Source organism: Chrysoperla carnea, chromosome 3 (assembly GCF_905475395.1).
Source record: "Chrysoperla carnea chromosome 3, inChrCarn1.1, whole genome shotgun sequence".
NCBI lineage: Eukaryota > Metazoa > Arthropoda > Insecta > Neuroptera > Chrysopidae > Chrysoperla > Chrysoperla carnea.
Window position 1 is genome coordinate 28,976,649 of NC_058339.1, and position 26,879 is coordinate 29,003,527.

The 26,879-nt window shown below is 28.1% G+C and overlaps 1 protein-coding gene across 3 annotated transcripts in view; it reads right to left on the reverse strand.

Annotated features, from left to right (window-relative positions):
- Positions 1 to 3,406: 3,406 nt before the first annotated feature.
- LOC123296919 (UDP-N-acetylglucosamine--peptide N-acetylglucosaminyltransferase 110 kDa subunit) overlaps positions 3,407 to 26,879 on the reverse strand; it is a 37,871-nt gene continuing 14,398 nt past the window's right edge. For 2 of the 3 annotated variants that reach the window (XM_044878623.1, XM_044878624.1), the window contains 2 exons: positions 4,298 to 6,508; positions 3,408 to 3,918 (listed from right to left, as the gene is read on the reverse strand). In XM_044878623.1, the coding sequence (XP_044734558.1) occupies positions 3,756 to 3,918; positions 4,298 to 6,508 (2,374 nt within the window). In that variant the 3' untranslated portion in view covers positions 3,408 to 3,755. Of the gene's footprint in view, positions 3,919 to 4,297; positions 6,509 to 9,458; positions 9,818 to 26,879 lie in introns of those variants that run through there. The other variant, XM_044878625.1, reaches the window with a different exon arrangement.

Here is a 26,879-nt window from a genome sequence, read left to right on the forward strand (position 1 = left end):
ACTCGTTCCACTGAGTCAAACTTATACAATACATTCAACTAAATTTTTTTTAACAACATACTGTTGTTAAAAAGAGCGCCAGACGATATTTAGACCGTAACAATAAAAGAAATATTTTGTAGTGCTTTTGTTATCAGTTCATTATTATTTCTTAATTCTTTATCAATTTTTGTCAAGGATTAGAAAGGTAAATTAATTAGTGATGCAATTGTGATAAAATATGCTATAAAATTGTTTAACCCAAAATTTGTTTTGTTATTGGAAGATTGGAACGTAATATTTTCATCTATGTGTTTTCACGTATTATTTCAACAAAAGATTCGCTTTAATTAAAAAGTTTGTTTTGTAGATTATACACGTATTATAAGTAATGAGAATGTTCGCATTACATGGATATTTTTGCTAAATACAAAGTATCCAAATGTTTTAAAGATCACTCATCTTATCCTGTTTGATCACTCACATACATTTTGTCATGTGACTAAAAGCATGGCAGTAATGAAAATTATAATATGGCGACAACTAAACGCCATATTGTGAAAAAGAAAAAAATTAAAGTCGACGAATTATGTTAATTGTAATTTATTCGTAAAACAAAAAGTTAGTAAAGAATCATGGCGCTCATTAATTTACATAAAGTCATAAAGTTAAAAAATTCTATTTTTTTGATAACACACGCAAATTTGATCCGATTTTATTAGAATTTTTTCGCTAGCTATCACGTATGTGCTTAATTCCAAGACCAGGACCCCACATTCTTGAAATCTTTTAGAGCTAGGTTATTTTTGATCACAAATTTGAAAAGTATGACCCAAATTTAGTTGGATTACATACTTTGTTTATCAAAATTGGATAAAATTTGGATGTGATAGGGCAAAATTAAATTTTTTGGATTCTGATGACGCCATAAAGTTTAAAAATTAGATTTTTTATAACACAGGCAAATTTGATCCGATCTTATTGGAATTTTTTTTTAAACCCACTAATTTTGGGTCATTTTTTTCAGCTGCAATGTCAGTTTTTCGCTAGCTATCATTTATGTGCTTAATTCCAAGACCAGGACCCCACATTCTTGAAATATATTAGCGCTAGGTTATTTTTGATCACAAATTTGAAAAGTATGACCCAAATTTAGTTGGATTACATACTTTGTTTATCAAAATCGGATAAAATTTGGATGTGATAAAGCAAAATTAAATTTTTTGGATTCTGATGACGTCATAAAGTTTAAATGCGTTTAGATGCGATGTCAGTTTTTCGCTACTATCACTTATGTGTTGCAAAATACCCCAGTATAATTTAGGAGAGTAATGAGTTCCTTAAAAATGTTTTGCTCGGAAACGTTGAGAGAAATCAACTTTAATTTGATACTCTATCATTTGAATAATTTTAAAAAGGTTATCAAATAAATGTACAGACTCTTTAACGCAAAATGACTAAAGAAGTTTTCACTTCAAAAATATTTCTTAAATTCACATATGTGGCAGTGATTTCCGCTGTTATAACGGGTATTATTCCAACATCGAATAACTTGGAATATTATTTAGTGTGATCCAACCTTTATAAATAATCCAAAAAATTAAAAACGGAGAACCGGGTACTCTAGTAGTCTAGTATAAATCTTGTATTTATGGTAGTATATAACTGAAATCGACAGTCATAAAATATAAATCGAATGTAAAAACAATATTGTGGCAGATGTTTGGTTTATAAAAACTAAATTATTTTCTCTTCCCACTACCTCCACTATATTTCTAATCAAAAGGGTTTGGAATTTGGATAGAGGGTTCCATTTGCTGCTAAATATTAGTTAAAACTTACCTTGACACCGACCTTGTTTGATAATATTCGCTTCAGTAGCTTCTTTCTTACTCAATTTTTTTTATATTAATTCTATCAAATTGTATTGTAGAGGTAAGCCCTTGTATAAAAGAACTGTAGAAGGTCGCTTGCCAAACCTTGTTATGCGCGTTAATAAGAAATTTCAAAATTTATAATTCCCTCTTCTTTCGAGAATCCACTCGCAGGAATCGAAATTACTAAATAATCAATCCTCTTGATAACAATCAAAATGTAATTATGATTATTAAATTTGATTAATAATCATTTTTGACCAATTTTGTCAGTTGCAAAGTAACTTAGTATCCATTTTTATAATTCAGTATACTTTTTTATGTTATCGATTAAAGTTATTCGTCTTCTTCTTACACTGCTTTTCGATTCTTTTTGCCCACCAATCCCAGCTTCTGTAATTGAAATTTCTCGGATTTCATTACATTGCCAAAATAGGAGGCTTGTCTTTTATGGAGTACTGCACAAGAACATATGCTATCCAATAAGCTGTAATATAAATCCATAGTTCGCACTTGCAGTGAAAAGTCTAACTAACGCCAGTAAAATTGACAAGAAAATTCATTCACATTTATTCAAGACAAAGTTTTCTTGATAATTCGTGCATGAAACAATTTCTTTCCAAAAAAGAATTATTCATCTTTTAATATAGATCAATGCAATGGTGGCGCATCAATAAGGAATTAAAAAACTACAAATTACAAACGAAACTCAATTTTTAATAATCATAATAATATAAACATATTATAATTATAATAATTAGGTACACTTATTAAGTATAGCCAAAAATTAAACAGAAAATTTAAATAATATCTAAAGCACATATCATTTATATATAATTATATCAATCATCAAAAAATATAGACAATCACACATTTTTAACACATGTTTTTTTTTTCTACAAATACTTATAAATCTAAATTTTTTGTTTTAAATATCTCAAATATAATTAATAAATATATACAATTAATGAACGGAGATGGTACACAGCGGTCTGATGTATAAAATAGTGGACTAACATTTATATTCCCACCTTATTAACAATTTTAATTACAATTAGCATACTTTTATCTATTTTATATTATATTTTATGATGCAAATTTTCAATTATTTCCAATTGAAATTATAATTTGTGTAAAATAAATATATTGAAATTATTTCTAATTATTTATTTTTTTGTGTGGGATTTTAGTCAAATTTATTCAAAAAAATTTTATTCGTTCGTATATACCGCCAAAATCGTTGCGGTTTTAATAAAAAAAAAGATGATAAAGTTACGTTATAATAAAGAACTTAATACAATTTATAATTGTAGGTAAATAAAAATTAAAAAATAATTATGGTACAATAATTTTTTTGAAAGAAACATGGAAGAGAATGTTACTTAAAACACTAATTTTGTCCAAAATTATAAAATCAAATTAATTGAAAATGTGGAACTCTTTCAATGAAAATTTTAAAATAAATATTTCATTAAATATTATTTATAAAAAAAAAAAAAGGGATTTAAGTATAATTATTTCAAAGAAATATAATTTATAATAATATCAGACTTAGATAAAAATATGCTTCTTTTTCATTCATTTGAATTTTTCTAAATTTACACTTTCAACTCGTTCAGTCACATGAAATTTTCAAAAGGCGTCGAACGTCCAACATTTACTTCAAAATAAATTCGAATATTATGAAATGTTTTATTTGTGGATGAGAAAGTCTATAGTTGATTGGACATGATGAAATTTCAGTATTCCTAGTTGTTCTATAAAACTTATTATCTTAAAACGTACTGTCACACTTTGTCTAAGTATAATATTTGCTTTTATTTGCAATAGTGCAAAAATTTAACTGCACTAAATTTTAATTTGAAAATTTTAATTCGATGACGATGTCATGATGTTTTGAGATTATTTATTATCAATAGCAGCAATATGATCTGGTTTTCTGCCTTGTGCATATCGTTCCCACATTTTCTTATATAACATTTCCATACCTTGAGCGTATTGTTTACAATCGAATAGTGGAGATTCTGTGCGTGCGGTCCATACTTTAGCTCTCATTGCTTTTAAGCTGTAACGAAAAAATATTTTATATAAAAATTTATTTCATAAGTTTATTTTTCGAGAAACATTTTTATTTCATTGTACACTTTGTTGCAAGACAAGCGGGCTAACTAAATTGCAAAGATTTCGATTTCCATACTTATTAGGAATTTTAATATAGAGTTAGCTATATAAAAATAATTATTGCAATTGTGAGGAACTTACAGATTAAATAAGTTCACTAAACTTAAAAAAGTTTGAATATTATATGTAAGTTTGGGGACATCTTCACGTTGCCATGTCTTTCTCGTGAGGCATATAAAATAGTATTAGAAATATTAATAGTAATTTACTAAATGTTTTTGAAAATTATTGGGAAATGTTTATAAATAAAAAATAGTACTTACTATTCTCGATCTGTTCCTAACTTTACAGCAATATCTTGATACTCTTGACGTGTTCGAGCAATTAATTCTGGACAACCTAATGCAGCTAATTGTGATGCGGCCACTCGACTAGCTAATGTTTCACCAGGTAAAGTAACAACTGGTGTGCCAGTCCATAAAACATCCATGCTTGTTGTGTGACCATTACATAAAGGTGTATCTAAACACACATCAGCTAATTGACCACGACGTACGTGTTCTTCTTTGGCAGCAACATTACTGAACAAAATTCTACCTGGTGGTAAGCCTAATTGTTGTGCAGCAGCTTGTAAGTTTGCTTCACCCACAGCTGGGAATCGTAACAACCACATAACCGCGTTAGGAACATTTTTTAAGATATAAACCCACATATGAAGGGTTAATGGATCAATTTTATACAATTGATTGAAATTACAATAAACTACAGCGTCATCAGGTAATCCATATTGTTGTCGTGTCGTGATAACAATATTTTGTGGCACTTCTTCACCTGTGGCTGCTTTATTATTTGTTTGAGTTGTTGCTAATCCATTTTGTACAACAACACCATTTACGGAAGTTTGAACTTGCCCAGATGCAATCATTGTTTCAATTGGTGTGGTTGTTGGAAGTTCAGCAACAATTAAACTAATTTCAACAGGTTTGGCAGCTTGAACAATTTCACGAATTTCTTTAACGTCTGTACTTTCGACAAGTGGTGATAAATCAGTAGCGTTAATAACTGCAACATTGTCAGGAACGCTGGTTCCACCATGTGATCGATCACTAACAATTAAACGTTCTTTCAAATGTGGGAACATCTGTCGATGATCTCCAACGAAATATGTATGAGGCATATACGCTAACTTTTCACTGTATTGGGAAGTCAATTCTAATGGTGAAGTAACGCAGTCTGTGATTAAGTAGTCCATAAACGAAGCACCACTTGTACCAGGATATCCCAGCCACATAACTTGAATTGGAGCTGGTCGTAATGCAAATATTTCATTTCGAGCACCTTTTGTATAACCATTCATATTTACTAAAACATTAATACCATCTTGGTGAATACGATCTGCAGCTTTTCCATTACATGGTATTTGGGATAAATCAATAAAATGTTCTGATTCACGAGCAATTTTACTACGGAATGTGGTACCATCATCTGGACTCAATGCATAACAAAATATTTCAACCTTAGAACGATCGTGTAATCCGGGAACAGACTGCATTAAATGTGATGTCGGATGATTACCAAAATCACTGCTTACATAACCAATTTTGAGACGTCCACTTAGCTCTCTTGGGAATTTATACGGTTGTTTATGTAATACATGAATTTTTTCTAAACACAAGTTAGCATGTCTTGCAGCGATGGCTTTGCGAAATTCATGTGATAAAGGATATAACATTGAATGATGTGGATGCACAGATGGTAAGCGATTTTTTTCTAATTGTTCAGCTACAATACTGACTAATTTTTTCATACGAGCTTCGTAATCTGTCCAATCACATACAATTTGTAAACAATGTGCAAGATTACAATATGCATCTGGAAAATCTGGTTTCAATTTTAAAGCTGTTCTATATGATTGTATTGCTTCAGGAATATTTCCAGAATCTTTGTGAATACTAGCTAAATTACTATGAGCATCTGCAAATGCTGGATTTATTTGAATCGCACGTGTATAACACTGTAATGCACCGGCAACATCTTGCATTTCTTTTAACGTATTACCCATATTTGAATAAGCATCAGCAAATGTTGGCTGGATACGAATTGCTTCCTTGTAATGCATTAATGCTTCATTTAATTTGCCTTGTTGTTGTAATACTGATGCTAAATTACTATGCGCAGCAGCGAATTCTGGGAATACTTCAAGTGCTTTCAAATATAATCGCGTAGCTTCTTCTATAAACCCTTGTTCACGTTTAATATTTGCTAGATTATTAAGCGAATCGGCATGTGATGGACATAATCGTAACGCTGTATTATAACATTCTTCCGCTTCCGACACTTGACCCTTTTCTTTAAGAGCATTAGCCAAATTACAATACGCATCTGGAAAGTTAGGTTGTAACTCAATTGCACGACGGTATGTGTCAATTGCCAAATCAATAAGCCCTTGTTCGTAGTAAACGCATGCCAAATTTCCATGGACGACTGCATTGTTGGGTGATAAATTGAGAGCGCGTAGATAAGCCGCTACCGCTCTGAAACAAACAAACATAATGAATTAGAAAACATTCTTTAATAAACAAATATAAACTAAGAATAACTTTCTTCTAACAAATAAATAATCAAGGCCAAATTAGTAACATCACACATAAAATTAGTTAAAATGACGATATACAATTATTTTATAGTGTTCTTTACTGGTAAACACACACATGTGTTTAAATCGATTATTACCAAACCTATAATCACCATAAAAATCGTCATATTGTTGGAATATTACCTCATATTTACATTATGATAATTTTATAAATTAAAGAAAGGAGAGGCTTTAAAAAAACTTATATGAATGTTAGAACAATTAAATGGGTAATAATTCCTAAATGAAAATCATGAAGTCTGATCCTGGTAATATAAAATACGCAAAATACTTGACATAAATATTATATGATAATTAGAAGCCATTATAATTATTCTAAAACTAACTGTTCTTTAGAAATCAGTAGCCATTGAAAATGGAATCAATTTATTTTAACTCTAATACATTATAACCCTGGCGGTGTAGAAGAAAAATTAGTTTAAAAACCAAAATTCAATCCTCTATCCTCAATCAAGAAGCAGAAAACAGGAATGTTCAGTAAAATACTAGCTCCCAAAAAATTGTTGTACCAAGAAACATGGGGGTAGGTCATAAGAATAGATAGCCTATCTGAAAGGGAGTTTAAGCACCCAAAATTCAATTTTCAACTTCTTCCGGTGCAAAAACAAAATTGTTGAGACCTACAAGATAAAAACCGCATTTGTCGGGGATTAAACCTCTCGTTTTTACACGGGGACCTCCTCCCCCTTTTAGAGTTTAAAGAGGTCGAAATTTGAAGCAAAACGGCAGGCAAATCAGCATGGGCTCGATTTTTTTAATTAACCTGATACTATTTCGTTGAAAAACCGTTGGACCGAAAATCAGAGCAGTTTTGAAATATTACATTTATTAAAAGTTCAAAAACAAATAATAAATTCAAAATACATATAACTATCAACCTCAATTATAAGTTTATAACTTATGTCACAAAAAAGTTTGTTTTTCATGTAATCAAATTAAGTAATCGATATAAGTAACAATGAAGTTAATACATTGTTCTTAGTCCTTCAAATATTGTTAGTGATATTAATTACATAATCAATAATAAAGAGTATTAAACCAACAAATAAAAAGTAAACTTATATGAACGTACAGTTAAAAACAATAAAAATTAGTCAGCTAATGTATTATGGTATGTGTAATATCTACAGGATGGGCTATGATTGTTTTTAAATTCGAAATAAACTGTTTTTTCTTATCTTTTTTCGATATCAAAAGGTAATTAATAAAGTAGTGAAACAAAATATTATCGAAATTTTTCCTTTTTGATTTTTTTTTTTTTTAATTAAATTTATTACAAACCCAAACAAGACATAGCATAAGGTCGATAAATATAAAGCAAAACCTGAGGGGAGTGTGCAATTTAAAATTTTATCGTGTATATCTTTTGCGTGCAGTCAATATGTATCTATGTACCTCGTTTATATTTGATAGATAGAGTAATAAAAATGTATATTTATTTTGTACCTATGTAGGAAAATTACATAGCAAATTTTTTAAATGATGTGTCAATATATTTGTTGTTGACAACATCATAAAAATCAATGTTTGTTTAATAAATGGAGGTCACTGGTAATACTATTTAGAATTCTACCCGATGAAAATGGAATTTTTTTTAATGTTTTCAATTGGAGTATATTTCCGATACTAGTACTAAAGAAATACAGTTTCTCTATAAAAGGAATGCACAGAGTTAGATGAAATTTCCGTTGTACCAAACCAAAATATTAAACAAACTTTCAGATTTTTCTAGTTAATTAATCTAGAAAAGTCCAGTTCATATGTCGTATTGTTTATAAAATATTAATTAGGTATCCAACACGGTCTTTTTTCCAACAATTAATAACGTAGGATAATGTCAGTAATAAGGCCAACAACGTACAAGGAATTACTTGACGTGGCATGTCGTGATTTCTCCGAATCCTTTTTCTGTAAGATTACACTTCTTTCCTACAGAAAATCGTGGCATTTTGGCGTCTAAATAAAATAATGCCTCACATTTGGTACGTTATTTCGTACAAGAAGAAATAAGCCGGTGAATAAAAAGAAAATTAAATGATAATATTAAAATTAAGTCAAACACCTGTTGCCTTATATAATGAAAACTTTGTTTTTTATACAAATATGAATATATTATTTACTCTTGATAATTGTTTACATTGAAAAAAAAAAAATTATTTGTAACCTTTATTTCTTTATCTTTTTAACTTGCACATTGTCATGTTTTTTTAAAATTTTAGTAAACCTTATTATTTTGGGTTTAATTTCTTGCCAATTTCAGCTGTTTATATTAAGAAGCGAGGGTGAGGCAAAGCGGCATCACTCAGAACAATCAGAAATTGTCAAAAAATAATTTCTTTTTCCCAGAATATGCATATTTTAATGAATGCAGAGTTAACATTTTCTTTTAAACATGAAAAATGAGATACGAAAGTTTTTGCGAAAGATTTCTTTTTCGAAGTCTGTGTTAACAGATGTATCGCTACAATAGTGGTAGTGCATTGATTTGGCGTTTAATATTTTTTATAACCAAAATTATACAGCCCATTTGCGGTTTATATTAAAAATTAACTGCAATAAATATAAAATGAAATGGTCGAGCAAAATAATATTAAATATTTCAATTTAAAATATCAATACCAAGAGAGAAATCAAAACAAAAATAACTGACATTATGAAAAAAAACTTGATTACAGCAACGACAATTTTAACGATGTTAAAAAACATAGTATGCAATATTCTTGACGTCAATAAAACATGAATCAAGATAACGATTATAGCAAGAACTATATGATTAAATTAGACAAAAACAGTAATCAAATAGAGAAACACAAGTTAAAAATAAAAACCTTTTAATCTGACTTTTGATCCAATCGAGACATCCACCAGCAATTGCTTCATGTGAACGTGAAGGAACCGACAACAGTCGTCTAGTATCATTATGCGGGCTACTACCACCCACCCCATTATGCTTTCTACTATTACCACCGCCACCTGCTCCCTCAGGTGGTGTTGGTTTTTCAACAACAGTGTACAAAACGACACATTGCAACTCCATAACAACACCAAACACATGTCCTCATCACTGATAATATTATGTCGTAAACAAATTACGTTCTGTTACCGTTTATTATCAATAGCACATTCAAATGTTTTTATGTTTGTTGAAAACCGATTGATTTTGTTGACAATCGTCTTCATGATTCTAAGGCATTTATACGTGTTTCATGCGTATATTTTGGTTAACCAACTTTAATGAAGTATAATTAGACATAAAAACTTCGGAACACAGTTACACCAAACGAATTTGAACAATTATTTCTAAGATAAAATACCTGTTAAAAATTTTTTCATTCAAAAATTTGCGCTCTAGCCAGACATCGAAATACGAGAGAAATATAATTTTAATTTAAATTAAAATTTGAATAAAAACTATATTTCAAGTTTATCTTTTTTTCTCTAAGAATTAAAAATGGAATATTTCTAGAAAACTGAGATTGAAATCGTCCTGTTAGGCACAAAATATGAAGAAAATAATAAACAAACTGCCCATAACTGGCTCAGAGCATCCTTAATATTGCTTTGGTTTTCTTTCAATAGATTTTAGATTATAAACAACTTTTATTCAAAACATTTTCTCAAAAATCCAAGTAATATTTCAAGTAAAAAATCAGAATATAGAAATTGTACTTTTTCTAAGACAGAAATTACGCCTAATCTGTTCGTCCCTCTTCAAAAACATCGTTATTTGCTTGCTTCTGAAAGTTTTGCCTGCTTTAACCGACTTCCCATACAAACGGACAAAGTTAAAAATATTCCAAATGTTTCAATACGTCCAGTATTTTATTGTGCTTCATCTCTAATCATTTTGAAATTAACTTTTGGTCAAAACTTTTATAATTTTTTATATATTGGTAAATACAAATTTAATAGTCCCACTATCAATTCCTCATATTTGAATGTTTGGCAGAGCACAAATATTTGAAAGATTAAATTTTTAGAATTTCATCAAAAAAAATACTATCAAAAATTTTTTTACATGAATTTATGTAGAATTTTTGTATTCCTATGTAAAATTCTCTAGGCACTGCACTATAGATAAAATATTTTATTGTCAACATTGTCTGATCACAAAATGTTTTTACTTGATTTTTAAATTTAATTTCACTTGTCACTCGATAAACAGAAGTATTTACACTGAAATTTAATTAAAAAATTTTACTGTCGGGAATTTAACCAACATAATATGTGGAAACATTTTTTTTAACGTTAGATGTTATCAATGTACAAACAATTTCTGGTTTATATCACTGTTTCAATATACGATAAACATCCTTTAAAGTTTGGCAAAAATGTCGATTTTAAAAATAACTTTAATTGGAAAATTACATGCTATAAAATTCATCATGATTGCAGAGTTTGAATTATAAAAAACCATCTGGCGGTGCATTTGAAAGAATTATTAATTTTAGAAAAATAATTGGTATTTCATAATAGCTATACAGGGTGTTCTTCTTATCTATCACCGTAGAAAACTAGAGTGATAGAAGATTATAAAATTTTAAAACGAAACTTCCTTTAGAGATTTTAGATACGATGTACCATTGATAATAATTTGTAATTTAAAGAATTACCCGATGACTAATAATCATATATATCTACGGGAAACTGAGAGTTCGTTTGTGTTAAATCGAAAACCGGAAAAATTTTAATGGAAAAATGCCCACGAAATTCATATCAAACGACCGCCATTTCGAATTTTTAGGATTAGTTTTAACCCCAATTTTGATAGAAAGTATCAGAACTTCTAAATTAAAAAAAAAAAGTCCCTTCGGGTTAACAATGAAAATATTTCGTTTGTTACGGTCTGACCTAATTTTATATCCAAAGTATACATCTTGAAAAAACCTTCAAGAAACCTTTAAATTGTAAATGAGCAGGCAAGCATTAGTGAATTAAATTAAATAATTTAATTTAGAAAACATTTTAGCAGAATAGAATAATTAGTGATTTTAAATGAAATAAGAAAACTTTAAATGGTTTCAAGTTCAACACAAATGGTGTTTTAATTTTCTAATGCCATGGGTTGTATTTATTGTATTGTATGAATTAATGAATTACGTATAAACTAATTTCACATCGTTTCTAAGTTTTTCTTGATCTTTGTTTTAATAATTTTAATTTTCATGATCATTTTATACACAATTTTATTTTAATTAGTGTAATTATTCGTACGAAAATTTAGAGGAACTTCGAGACAAAGACTTCGTTACATCTAAAATTAAACTAAACGTCTTCATACTACTTCCAAAACTAAAAGTTTTGTAATGTTAATTTTTATACCATGTATATATGAAAATATATATGGGATATTAAGTTTAGTTCCAAGTTTGTAACACTTAAAAATATTGATAATATAATACAAACAAAATTTTGGTATAGGTGTTCATAAAATCCATTTCCGGTTGGCGTCTCAGTGCTGTCTGTGATCACGATAACTCAAAAACGAAAGATATCAGGCTGAAATTTGTCAAGCGTGCTCAGGACGTAAAAAGTGAGGTTTAGTTCGTAAATGAGCAACATAAATCAATTGAGTCTTAGGTCCGTAGGACCCATCTTGTAAACCGTTAGATTGAAAAAAAGTTTAAATGTAAAAAATGTTCCTTATAAAAAAAATAAACAATTTTTAGTTGAAATAGTTTTCTATTTAGTGAAAATACAACCAAAATTTATTTTTTGCACTTTTCCAAAAAAAAATTTTAATTTTCCATCAAGAAATTTTTAAAATTAAATATTACAAGTAACGAAGATACATCTTGATAATAATATAGGCTAGATATATATTTATTTTACTTGTAAAGCCCCAATTTTATAAATGAAAGTAGAAGAAAATTCCGACGATAAAATTAAACGTAAAATCACTAATATGATTATATTTTAATCAATATTGGCATTTTTTTAGTAAGAATAATTTTTTTTAAACAGAATTACTTAAATTATGTTAATAGAGTGGTGAAACTCATAAGTCCGTGGTAACTATTATCACCAGACGAATGAAAAAATGCTTAATATTATTTCATTACTATTTCATGTTATCTAAATATTAATCAAATAGAAATTTTTTTTACTAACATTTTTGAATAGTTGCCAAATGTACATCTGATTGTATGTACAACCTTCTTATTGATCATAAAATTAAAAAAAAAAAATTATATTTTGCATAAACAACAAAATTTCAGTTTAACCAATGAAAGTGATTAATATGACTATCAAAAGTTTTAAAAATAAATGTTCATGGTCCACAGACATGTGGACATGAACATTTATAATTCGCTGAAAATTTTATGCTAATATAATTATTTATATCAATTAACTTGGAATTTTTTCATTGAAGGTGTACAAGAGCCCCAATCATGATACTATTTTTTATGTCTGTGATCGTCTTCGACGCTTACGCTTGTAAGCACAATTGACGTTGGCTTGGTTTTTGTTGCTCATGCGTGGGCAAGTATTGTGTGAACCATTATCGCGCTTTCAGTTTTCAGCTCGTTCCCGTAATCAAAAACGCTTTTCAATACCCGTAAAACATGTTGCTTCCGTAAATTTCCTAATATAAAATGTTGTCCAGTCCAGGCATAATGAACATTTGCACAAAGTTTCAATAGAAACGTAGTTACAAAGTTTTGTTTAGTTACAGAACTGCGAACTACAACTAAAAAACCATCAACTATTTTTTTAATTTAAAATATTGTTTGAAACAAAGTATAAATTTTTAAAACCTATTTATCATTATGCGAAATACATACAAAATGAAAACCAATCATACTACTTTTCAAAACTTTTTTAATATTAACTATAAGCATGGATTATTATATTAAACAGCACATGATAATAAAGGTTTTTCTGTTAAAAAATATAAGTGAAGTTTTTTCACCGGGTTTATCTTTATTCGAATGCAAAAAAATGACCTATGAAAAAATCCATTTTAAAATCATGTGCGCCAAAAAAAATTTTCGTGAGTTAATTTTACATAAAAAATGTTCTCTACAAAATTTTTGAGGAAGCAATAAATAGTATTCGAAATATGTAACTGAGAAAAGTTAATAGTAAGTCGCTCAACACATTCTTTTTTTTGATGTTGATATTCTTTAGCCAAATATCTTGAGAACTATTAGTTTAGGTTAGGTTTGAGTGGCTGTCTTGGGGTGGGAACACTTAGGACATAGGGTCTGTTGTGATACCGAAAAAGGGTTGGCCCATCCCCGGCCACTACTCCATGAACCTTGGAGGTGTTTAAGAACAGCAGGAGAGCTTTGACGTCGACGGATTTTAGGTCGGAGAGGCCGTCAAAGCGAGGCCGGCTCAAGTAAGTCCATCTCCTCATGGCAACAGCTGGGAGACTTTTCAGAAATCATTTCTTGCATTCAAATAAAGATAATCCCGGTGAAAAAACTTCACTTCACATCTTATTTCTCTGGGTTATAAACTTTATGCTGGGTTATAAGCAAAAAAATCATTAGGTTGTTTAGTTTAATAAACATGTACAACACAACATCTAAAAAAACAATTTGTTTTATTTTAAATATTGATTTTGTTCAATAAAGATTAGAAGATAAAACCACTACCGGGAAAAGTATCGAATTTCTAATTAAAGATAATTTATAAAAAAATAATAACAAATTACAGTAGACTCTCGAATAACTCGAATCTCACAGGTAAATATGAATACGATTTCTCTACAGTTATCTAACTGAGTATGAAGAACTCTTCATTAAAATAAAATCTATTACATACTATAATTATACCTTATATTACATGAAATTTATCATCATAAATGTCTCATAGGAGACTAAAATTTTAATTAAGAATGAAATAAATTTTTTTGAAGAAAAGTAATTAATAAATTAATCTTTACTAAATTACGTGTATTTTCTTAAAACAGTATACATTACGTAATTAATTTCAAGTTGCGTGAGTTATTTTCGAGACATATTTATAAATTACGAAAATCATAATTTTTCTTTTTTTATTTATTTAATCTGCGTATCTAAAAACATTTGATTATGGAATTTTCGTGCAAAATTTACTCTGTAATTTTTTATTGTCTAGTTTACTATTAGGAGATGTATCGCATCGAAATAGTCTAGATTACAGTGGGTAATTGGAGAAATTTTTCATAGGTTCTAGACATAAAACGATTATAGAGTGACCTGGTTAACACCACCAGAATATGAAATTCTGAAAAAATAAAATTTACATTTTTAATCCAGTTTATTCTGAGTTAAAAAAATTTGTTGGTCTTCAATAGGGTTTCAATTTTTTTCCAAATTGAAACCCTAAGAAAAACAAGGGTATAAAAAGTTAAAAGAGGTACCCTGTACAGAGGGCCTGGTTAGTTCTGAAATTTGAAATATTTGAAAACCCAACTACAAAAGAACTTAAATTACAGGTAATCTATTTTGCTTATCTCGAAAAGGAAAGATCATACACCTCGAACAAATCTGTCTACTGGAAGTTGGAAAAATTCCGAAAAGAATAAGTATCAATTTCATTCTTAAATGAAGTTTGAGTTTTATTTTCGAAAAATAGATCACATTTCGATCACATTGTCATAGAAATACCAAATTTTTATTTTAGTTGACGCCATAATTTGAAACCTGTATAGACGACGCCTTCTTATCAAGTAGTTTATAATAACTTTCTAACAAAAATCAACATTTTTTTCTCGTTACAAGCTACGACATTTTTTTTATTTGTTTACTTCGAAAGAAAGAAAGAAAAATTACCTTAATTTATCACCTATTAGTTTTTTTCTAGAAAAGGGGAGGAAAGCTTTTAGGTCAAGAGTATCAAACAAATGTGTTATTTTAAGTAGCAAAAAACAAAAAAGGTTTTTTGTTTCATTCTAATTGTAATGGTTCCGTATAAACACATGACATGTAACATTCGAATTTAATGTCGTTGATACCAATGCGGTAATTTTTATGCAGATTTATTAAAAATTTTATAATTTTATTTATCTTTCGTTTTTCTCTTGAGATTTTGAAAGATTGAAAATTAATATCAAATTTTAAACACAAAATGTGAAAACAATAAACTGTGAAAGCAAATTGAATACCTTGGGGACAAATAATTTTCAATATAATAAGAAACTTTACTGGGGAGGCTTTTTTATATCAGAACAAACATTTTTAACAAACAGGGTTTTATTATAACTTTCAACTTTTATACATCGTAAAAATTGTTGGTAAATCTTTAGCAATGAAAAAAAATTTAGTAGAATAAAAGGTTCTTTATTGTTTTAGTTACCCATATTTTTAAGGAACCTTTTTTTTCGTGTATAGACATTTTATGAAAATATGTTCGAACATTTTAAGATCCCTATATATTATAAATGTGAAAGTAAGGATGTTTGTTCGTTTGTTACGCTATCACGCAAAAACTAGCGAATAGATTTGAATGAAACTGTATAACAATATAGCTCATACATGAGAATAACACATGAGCTATAATTTATAAAGATATGTTAAAAAAAAGTCAATACTGCTCCATCTATGATCATTCATTTTAAACCATAAATTAAATATTTCTGTAAAAATTCATAAAAGTAAATTTCAAACAATTCATAGCCCTCTTTTCTGATGTACTCAATGAATTATGACTGTTTAACACTTTAAAAAATTAAAATTTGTGCAAATATTTTAGCTGTGTAAAATAATTCCTTCGAGTGTCATAGAAGAGGAATAAATGCGAGGTCAAGAGAGATGGAGGCTATAAAGCGGTGATTTTTATTTTTAAACCTAGTGAAGCGGACGGGTATCAAGCTAGTTAGAGTAGTATAAAATACAATGAATATTTACAAAATAGGAAATTTGCGACAAAAAAGTTGTAGTTTTATTTTTTCTACTCGAGTTTTAGTTTTGTTATTGTTTGTCCGGTTAGTGGAAAACCAGCATCAGGCACCAAAAACACGAATACTTTAAAATTTAAATGAGACGAAAGTCACGAAAAATGTTTTTATATTACGGATCAGATAAATTTAACCCTCACGTAAGTCAGAAAATTGTAATAAAACAAATAGAATTATTTTTTTTAACAAAAATCTACTTTTATGCCTTTCTTCAAGATATTCTTTAAAAATTTTAAAACGGTTGTTGATACATTTTATAGACTTGTTTATTCTCCAAGGATTTTTATTATTATACTTTTTATTTGGCAACAAGTAAACAATTTTTCAATAAATTTTCTTTTTTATAAGAAAGCCATAACTTTCTAAATAAAAATAAAATTTTATTTTCATTTGTATGGAATACACCACCACCTGAATCAAATAAATATAATTATGTATAATGTAGATTACTATATTGTTGCGGTTAGTAGTTGTGTAATAGATAAAATTTAACGAGTTATATAAATTATAATATTATTAGGATTCTGTAGCTGCAATTCTTAAGCAGGTGCAAGTAATGGAGCAATATATTATTATTTGATACGAAAATAATATGAGAAAATCTCCAGTGGCTATAAAGTACAACTTATGTAGAAGTATATCATAATTTTACTAGAGTTGCTATTATACAAAATAACATAAAATAAAAATGCAAATTTCTTTATACAGAATAAAGTTCCAAAAGAAACAAAATAGAAACAAGAGACTGTTCAAAGAAAGTGATAATAACTAGACAAATTTCCAAAAGAAAAAAATTTACAGTGTTGAGTAATGCATGCAAATTCAACGGGACTTGTCAAATGTAAAAAACCGCATCTTTCTAGCATGTATAGAAGAAAAAAAGAAGCAGTTTTGTGGGTGTTGTTGTTCTCATTTTCGAGGGAGGAGATGGTTGTGACGTATATCTTAAAACTTTCTAAATTATTTGGTTAATTTGAATATAACTTCACAATTCTAGCGTGGATAGCAGACAGTAACTTTTTTGGGTTGATCACATCTCCAGACTAACCTTATACCACAGTGACATCATACATAAATGCAGAATATAAAAGCAATGTTCCAGATGTCTATATTCAACACAGAATCATTTGCAAAACAAATCACACATGATCGATTTATGAATAGTACGCAAATGTCATGCTTTATCTATGAATAAAGCATATTATTAGACATAAAGAATCACGACCTAAATTATTATTACAATTTGTATTATATAAAAAAAAAAAAAAAAAACTTTTAATAAAAAGAGAACCGACTCCAAAAGAAAAAGTTTTCCAAAACCAGTTAATATGTGCTAAAAAAAAAAAAAAAAAAAAAAACGATAATATAATGTAGTTAAAATTATTGTTATTTTTGGAGTCGGTGTCAGCCAAGGAAACAACTCTGCCCGAACAGTTTGCTACATTAGCTTGGCTGACACCGACTCCAAAAATAACAATAATTTTAACTACATTATATTATCGTTTTTTTTTCAAGTTTTTTTTTTTATTTATTTTGTGATTTTTAGTGAATCTGAAGTACACTTTGTCATTAAAAAAAGAATCATCGAAATCGGTTGACGTGATATTGAGTTATTCGTCATCTTGTCGTGCATACTTAATGCAAATTTAAGACTTCTATGGTTTTCTCATGGATGCCACTGTCAGAACTGGACCAAAATGAAATGGGACCACACGGGAAGTACCAGCTTTCAAATAGAAAAAGAATCATCCAAATCGGTTCACCCAGTCGAAAGTTCTGAAGTAGCAAACATTAAAAAAAAATACAGTTGAATTGAGAACCTTCTCCTTTTTTGTTTGAAGTCGGTTAAAAATGATACATAATGTATATATCATATTGCTTGCGGCGGCTAGACGCCATTATTTTAATTGAACTCTACCAGTTCATTATAAATGGAAATGTGCATTCATGCGTTAGACAATCTATCATAGAAAACTTGAATGGTAATTATAACGTTTATAGGAAATGTGTGTTGATAGTTTTACATTTTATTAATTGTTTGATTTGACAAAAGGATAAAGTTTTAATAACATGTTATCAAGAACTGTCAATAAATATTCTACAACCTACATTTCTCAATTTTTCAAAATTCTCAATTTAAAGGTAAAGTACTTTAACATGGTGGCCACTATTTTTCCAAAATAAAATTCCCTTACTATTCTAGCTTTTCCAGTTGAATAATTCAAAAATTCTCAAACCAAATTATTACTTTTAAATTAAAAAGTGAAACGAAAATTTTACAAATAACTCACAGGGAAAATCATAATATTAAATATGACTCAAGATATTACAATCACATGCGCCATTTCTTTAAATAAGTATTGAATTGGTGGGTCATCTGGTAGTCTAAGTTGGAACTATAGAAAACGGGTCTGCTTTATGTTTTAACCAGTACGAATTATTATCGCCAGTTGTCGGGGATTTTTTGATTTGAATATTCTTATTGAACTTTAAAAATGGTAAGTATGAGTATTGCCATCTGGTAGTCTGGAACTACTGAAAACGGGTCCACTTCCTGTTTTAATTAGAACGAACTATTATCGACAGTTGGTGAGGTTGCAACTCCCAGTTATCAATAGAAAAATTATACAAAAATTTTAAGAACTTTGATACGAAACTAATAAAATTTTATGACTTTTCTCTATTTTTACGGAATTCCCTGAATTTTCCAGTAGAATTTGAATTTATTGACAAATTTTTTTGGGAAATCGAAATACGGGCAGCTGTCTAGCAATTTCTCTAATAATATTGGTTATGTTTAACAAAAAAACCGTCTGCCAATAAATTTTTAGTATATTGAACATTCTTGCCTTGTAATTAGATGAATGACATGACTTTAAAAAGGCGTCTATTACTTCGTCTATTACTTTTTGTCTCTTAAGGCGGAGTTTCTTTGTATTGGCTACTTTGAATCTAGTTAAAACAAGTATCCAATAATTTATATAATTAATGAGAATCAAATTTTTCTATGCCCTTTCTAAATAGTAATCTGTATACTTTTTACTCAAAATAAAACGTGTTTCTTAGATCACTCAACTTATTTTAAGTTTTATATCCGTAAAATCTCATTGAAACCACTTCAATCTTTACGTGATACGCATTCATGACCCTTATTTTATTGTTGTAAAATTCTATTATCATCTATCCTTGTAAATATTTTAAAAAGAAATAACCCACACAAATATAAATGTTTTATGTCACGACTCATTTTCCTTCGTATTAAATAATAATTGTGTGATACCTGACCGTGTATAAATGTTTAATGTGTTACAATATTATCTAGATAAATCCGATAAAATAACTTCAGTTGCAAGTAAATTCTTTTAAATAGTTTATGAGTTATTTTTTAAATCATGGAGTTATTCAAACACAATTATTTATTAAATTACATTTCTACTAGAAATGTAAAAATTTAAATAGAAATATACGGTTGCGACTAATTAAAATTTAAATTCTGTAGTTTGAAATATATTATCTAAAGAATTTTAATAATAAATGTATTATTTTCCTAAATTTAAAGAAATCTTAAAAGGATTTTAAAATGCATCAATAACTTTATAGTTTTTCTTTGATATTTAATGCAATAAAGGTGAACATTTTTCAAATTTAATTTTGAAAAGTTTAGGTTGTTGAGGTGCTACAGAAAAATAAACTCCATTAACTTAAAATTTTGAGCAATTGTTCTTAAACATGTTAAGAAGTCACAATGAAATTTTTAAAAAGATTGTCTGAAAATTATGCAAGTTATTCAGAAAATAAATTACCGAAAATTAATTAAAATTTAATAGATTCAATACAGGTCAAATTTCGTAAAAAAATACTAAAATTGGTAATTTTAAAGCTACTACTATGAATTTTGATAATTGATTGGCAAAAAAATTAAATAGATTAATATTAATTAAAATGATTTACTAGGTAGAAAAAGTTTCCATTACGATAATTTCCTAAATGTCTAACGGTAGTTTTTAAATGTGTATAAAATTAGTCTCCAAATATGTAAGAAAAGCGAACAAATATTTAGACATTCTCGTGAATTTTATACTTTGGTTTTAATTTTCGTAGGAATGAATGAATTTACGCTCTATTTCGCTTCTAAATTTCATTATAATTGGTTCAACAATTTTCCATGGAAAGAAATTAGCAGAATAAGTGTTTTCTATACTAAAACTTTTCGAAAAGGATACCATTAACTCAAGTTATTCCAATGGATAAGAATTTCAATAAGAAAGAATTAATTTATAACAATAAAAAGTAGCTAATGGTGTTCGTCTCTAGAATATAAGCCATATAACTAGCAAATAATGCCTTTCTCCAAAATTTAATCTAGAAACTACCTGCTAAATTTCGTCAAAATTAATTCAGTATTTTGCTACGAAAATATGACGTAACAGATTATTAATGTATCTTTGCACTTTTTGCTAACCAAAAGTGGAATCAAACACTTCATCTCGATCATTGAGCGCTTTAATACCGTGTTGTTGACTAAAATGCAGATCCTTTGTAATTGTTAAAATACTTAGTATAGCCAAAAAAGTAATTTAGAACTAAAAGAATTTGAAAGAAAAGCAAAATCAATTTCGAATAAAATACACAAATATTTTACATTGCCAAAAATTTGCATTTCATAAATTGTTTTATAAAAAATAATGCATTCTTTTATAATAATAAAAAAACGTTTGTCTAAATTGGTCAATTATCATAAATTGGAAGTTGGTGGTTAATACATTGATTTTACATTCAAAATTTCAATAAAGTAAAAAAAATTCTTCTAAATATTGGATCCTTTGTCAAAAGTTTTAAAAATATCCACAACAATTTTAAACTAAATAGTAAACACAACTTACAACTAAAGGCATTTCAATAATTGTATCTATTAAAAATCGATTTGTATTTTTATTTTAAGTATGCAGTAAAATTGAGCGCATTATAAACCAGAAATTGAGTACATTGAAAACCATTCGAAAAATAACAAATACATACACAATTAATAAAAAAAATCGTGTCAATAAAAATAATCAAATACCCTGTACATTTACTAATTTTTTTTTCAAAAAATATAAAAACAGTTTAAAAATTAATTATTAGAACACAATCTAAAAGCTCTTAATTGTTACGGATGTTAAGTTTTGTTTTTGGTCAATTCTTTTATTATCTTCGTTTCAAAATTATTTTAATATCACAATTCAAATTTACTAAAAATATTTTGGAAATTAGGAAAATTTTGTTATTGTTTTGAGGATAGTAAAAGGAGAGAAAGATAGATTTGATTATTAAGGAATGACAGAAGAGATAGTTATCACTCCACACTACTAAAGTCTACGCTAATACACTACAGATATATAGACAAGATTTGGTGGTGTACACGACGACGCGTTTGCATTACCACTGACTGAAAAGTACTTTATAAAATAACCCATTGAATTTTCATGACGACCAATAGATATGTATGTGTATATTTTCCATACAAACGATATACAGCAGTCGCATATACAATCCCTGACATCGCGCAAGGCGTAGAGGGCGGCTCCTGAAGGCGCATTCACGGGAATATGTATGTTGTCATGACTACCAATGCGTGGTGGTCCACTAAGTTGTAAGCGCTCTGTTAGACTTTTAATATTTTCATTGTATTTCTTAGGTACAGTTTCTTAACGACCGTAATCAAAAATATATGTCGTCCTTAATTTTACTTGTAATAATCTTGTACCCCTATAACATACAATTTTATGGGTCGCACAAAATTTATTTAATAACACTGCGTTAAATATTAAAGAATTTTATTTTATTTGAATTAAATTCATTCAAATGTAAAAAATTAAAATCAAATTGATGTACTTTTCATTTCTGAAATTTTTCAAAAATTTATAGTTCACCCGATGTCGCTTGATTGAATTGGTCTCACATAATCTATCATTTTACTTCAGTCAGTGTCACTACAAAGAGATCGAATAATTTTCATATTTATTATTAATCTTTTGGATGTAAAAATATTTATTAGTTCTGTCAAGCTCCAATGCCAGCCGTCTCCAAAATCGTTCCGTCCTACCAAGAATTCAAAGGTATTTTACGTAAACTTTGGAGAAAAGTTTTATGATCTTAATTTTTATCTCTCAAAAAATCAAAATCGCCTAATCCGTTTTGGAACTCCGATGCCACAGACAGACAAATTGATACGCTGAACTTGTAACACCGAAAAAATTTCATTTAAGATGAACATTTAACAGACAGTGGGAATTATAAATTGGAGAAAATATTGAGTTTGGGTGTGGGGGAGAGGTTGCTCAATTATCCCGACATCCCTTGGTAACATTATTGACTTATAGTAAATTTGGTCAGGTAGACACCTACAATATTGATGAGCAAACCATTTTCATCCCAAAAATTGTAGCTTTTGAGCTTGCATTTAGTTTACGATTTGGTATAACTACTTTTTTTGTTAAACTACTACCTATCCTTTTTATAAGTTGACAAAATGTTACTAACAAAAGTTGCTCAAAATTAACAATGACTCGAGATTCAAATTCGTGACTGAATTTCAAGATCTTTCCAACTTTGACAATTCCATTCTTAGTGAATGTTTATCCGAGAAAATAAATTTTCTTTTTTATTTTCTAACCTAGTCAACAACAAAAATACATTTTCGAATAGTAGGTACATGTTAATTGATTTATTATTATTTTCTTTGTTACGTTTTTTTGTAATTACAACTTTTGTTCAAATAAAAAATGATGAATTAAAATACATTTGATATTTTGTAGTCATAATTGTTAATTGCGAGCAACTTTTCTGAATAACATTTTGTCAATTTATAAAAAAAGGGTAGTTTACCAAAAAGAAAAATAGTGATTTCAATTTTGGGCTACCCTGTACATTATTTAGGAGTTTTAAATATTCCTACATACTTTTCAGAATCAGCAAAATTTTTTATAAAGAATGACTTTTTTTCTTAAAATGAAAAATAAGAAAATTTACAAGTAAAGTTACCTCTATCCGTGGACACACTATATATATACTCAATTCTAAGATGATTTTACATTAAAGATTAAACGGAAAATATGAACAAAATTTTAATAAATCATAGAAGCAATTATTTCTAGCAAATTGAACTTGCGAAATATAAATATTAAAAGATATATTTCATGATGAAAATGAGTTAACACATTTGTTCCATGTCATATTATTCAAGGGATTTTAATATTAAAGGATATGAAATAGTGAACAATAAATAATTGGAAGTTGTTTATAATATGCTTATTTCTAACGCTGTAAGGCAGAATATATCCTTTACAACCAACCAACATCAATATATCATCTGTATTTCTACTATTTCATCTTAAACAACGTTAGCTCATTATTAAGTGGAATTGTTTTTTGTAGTATATTATTAATTTTACATAGTAGGATAATACCGTTGACAATAATGAGACCTTTTTACATTCTATGAATTGGCACAAATACAGAAGTAATTAAAAGACAAATGTAATTAAAATGACATATTTTAGTTTTAAACTATTTCTATTTGCCTTTTTGTTATAAATATTGTAAATAATTTAAAAACAAGTGAAAACAAACAATTGACTGAATTAATTGTTGAAATACCATGTGTAGACAGTGTTGATTACTCTGTCACATTACACATACATACATGTCACACACATATACCTGATATACCCATATAATACTACAATTTGCACTTCATTTATGCACTCACGGGTAAAAAGTGAGGTTTACGAAAAAATGTTACAAACAAAAGTTGTTTATCTTTTATAAGGAACATTTTTACATTTAAACTTTTGTTCTATCTCATATTTACAAGATTTTACGTCCTCAGCACGCTATAAAAGTTGACAGACGTCAGACAGACAACCGGAAATTGACTAATTAGGTGATTTTAAGCGTTACAAACTTAGGGACTAAACTTAGTATACCTTGGTATATTTCATATACATGGTATAACAAGTGGAAATAAACAATTGATTGAGTTAATTGTTGAAATTCCATACATTGTTGATTACGGAATCGTTTTTCACGTCATGTAAGTAAAGAGAGATAGCCAGCCATACATATATGTCCGCACACATGACTGATATTTCCATTTAATACATATATGCAATATTAAAACCTAATTTGCGCCCTCACGGGTAAACAGTCACGTTTTCGAACAGAAGTTTCAAACAAAAGTTGTGTATTTTCTTTATATATAACATTTCTTACATTTAAGTTTGTTTGTTTTTGTTCTAACTCTAACGGTTTACAAGATAGGTCCAACTGGTCAAAGACCTAATTGACCTATGTTGCTCATTTACGAATTCGACTTTACTGTTTACGTCCTGAGATTAAACTTAGTATACCTTGATATATTTCACATACATGGTAAAAAATTAAGTGTGTTTTTCGAGAGTTAAATAAATAAACAATGAATGAAAAATTAATTGATGTACGTAAACAAAAACACAATTGAATAGAAACGATATTGAACACGGCAGTCGATAATGTTATTAGCAACGTTGTACAATAAATACATACAAATTTATTGCACTTAAACAATAATGTCAGTTTGATTACTATAGTAGGCGATAGATGCAATGTGAATGTTTAAATGTGTTAATAGAAGCCAGAAAATAAATAAATTCATAGACTTATTAGAAGTAAATGACCTACTTTTATTAATCATGTTTATACAGAAAAAACCTGTACTTAACCTTAATCCAATAACAAGTGAAAACAAACAATTGACTGAGTTAATTGTTGCAATACCTTGTATAGACAAGGTTGATTACGGAATCGTTTGTTTTTTCAAGTCATGTAAGTAAAAAGAGATAGCCAGCCACATACATGTCACACCACACATGACTGATATTCCCATATAATAAATCCTATACAATATTTGGATCTAATTTGCCCCGTCACGGATAAACAGTGATATTTTCGAAAAAATATTTAAAACAAAAGTTGTTTATTTTTTTATAATAAGCATACTTAAACTTTTGTACTATCTCATACTAACAGACAGACAGACGGGCAACCGGAAATAGACTAATTAAATGATTTTATGAACACCTATACCAAAATTTTGTTCGAAGCTTTACATTTTGGCAGTTTTCCTGTTTGGAAAATTTTTTTCTAGACCTCGCAGAATTAACTTATTGGAAAAATATTGATTGAATATCACATTTTGACATAAGAAAAGGTTATCTTATTTTATGTTTTGATTGACTTTATGACCTAACATGATGAAAAAAAAGTTTAAACTCCCCTTTCTCCTTGGATGCTTCCTGCGTACAGGCCTGGGTAGGTTGTTAAAATTGCATTTAATCTGAGCTCCTAGTATTCACCATGTATTTTTTATTTTATTATAGAAATTTTTTTTTAAGCAATTACAAAAACAAATATTTAAAATTATTTAACTAGGTTAATAGTTATCCTGCATTATAATTGAATTTTCATGCATATTGTATTCTGATAATAATTATTACTTTTGCTATACGATTTATTGATTGAAAACAATTGTTTTAATCGTAAAACAATTCAAATTTAATTACAATGTATTATCGACACGCGTTAACACATATCATTGGTTCGTTCGATTTAAATATATTTCTTTTCAATCAAATTTAAAGTTACAAAATAAAACTAAAACTTGTAACGCATTCAAATGATTAAATTTATAAAATATATTAACAGAACAAGCAAAATAAAGTAAAATAAAGCTCACCCCATGGAATTAACAATTTCGAAACATACTTTTTTTATAAGAATTTGGTTCAGAATTGATGTCGAAGCAAAACTAAATTATATTTTAAATAAAATTGATTCAACACAGTTTTATTTAAATCTTTAAAAGGAATCTTGCTATGTGTTCTGAATATATTTATAAAAAAAATGGTTATCTAAGTTATTTGCAAATCATTTCTGAGTAAACAAGTATGTAATATGCATTTATTTTAATAAAAAAAATAATTTTTTGGTACGTTATTTGTTAGAGTTCCGTAGCTAAACAAATTTTGCTTACATAAAATAGTAGAGGTTGTAGAAGATTTTTTTACTACAATATCCACTAATTTTCTGTGATATTCATAGCAATCTATATTTTTTAACCCTCGAAATAAAAGAAGAGGTATTATAAGTCTGACCGCTATGTCTGTCTGTGGCATCGTAGCACCTAAACGGATGAAAAGATTTTAATTTTTTTTAGTCTCATTTGAAAGGTAATTAAATTGGAAATGAATGATCAAATCAACCTGGCTCAATTCATTTCGAAAAGTAATTGGTAAAATAATTAGGTAATTCAAAAGAACAAAGTCAACTAAAATATTTCAAT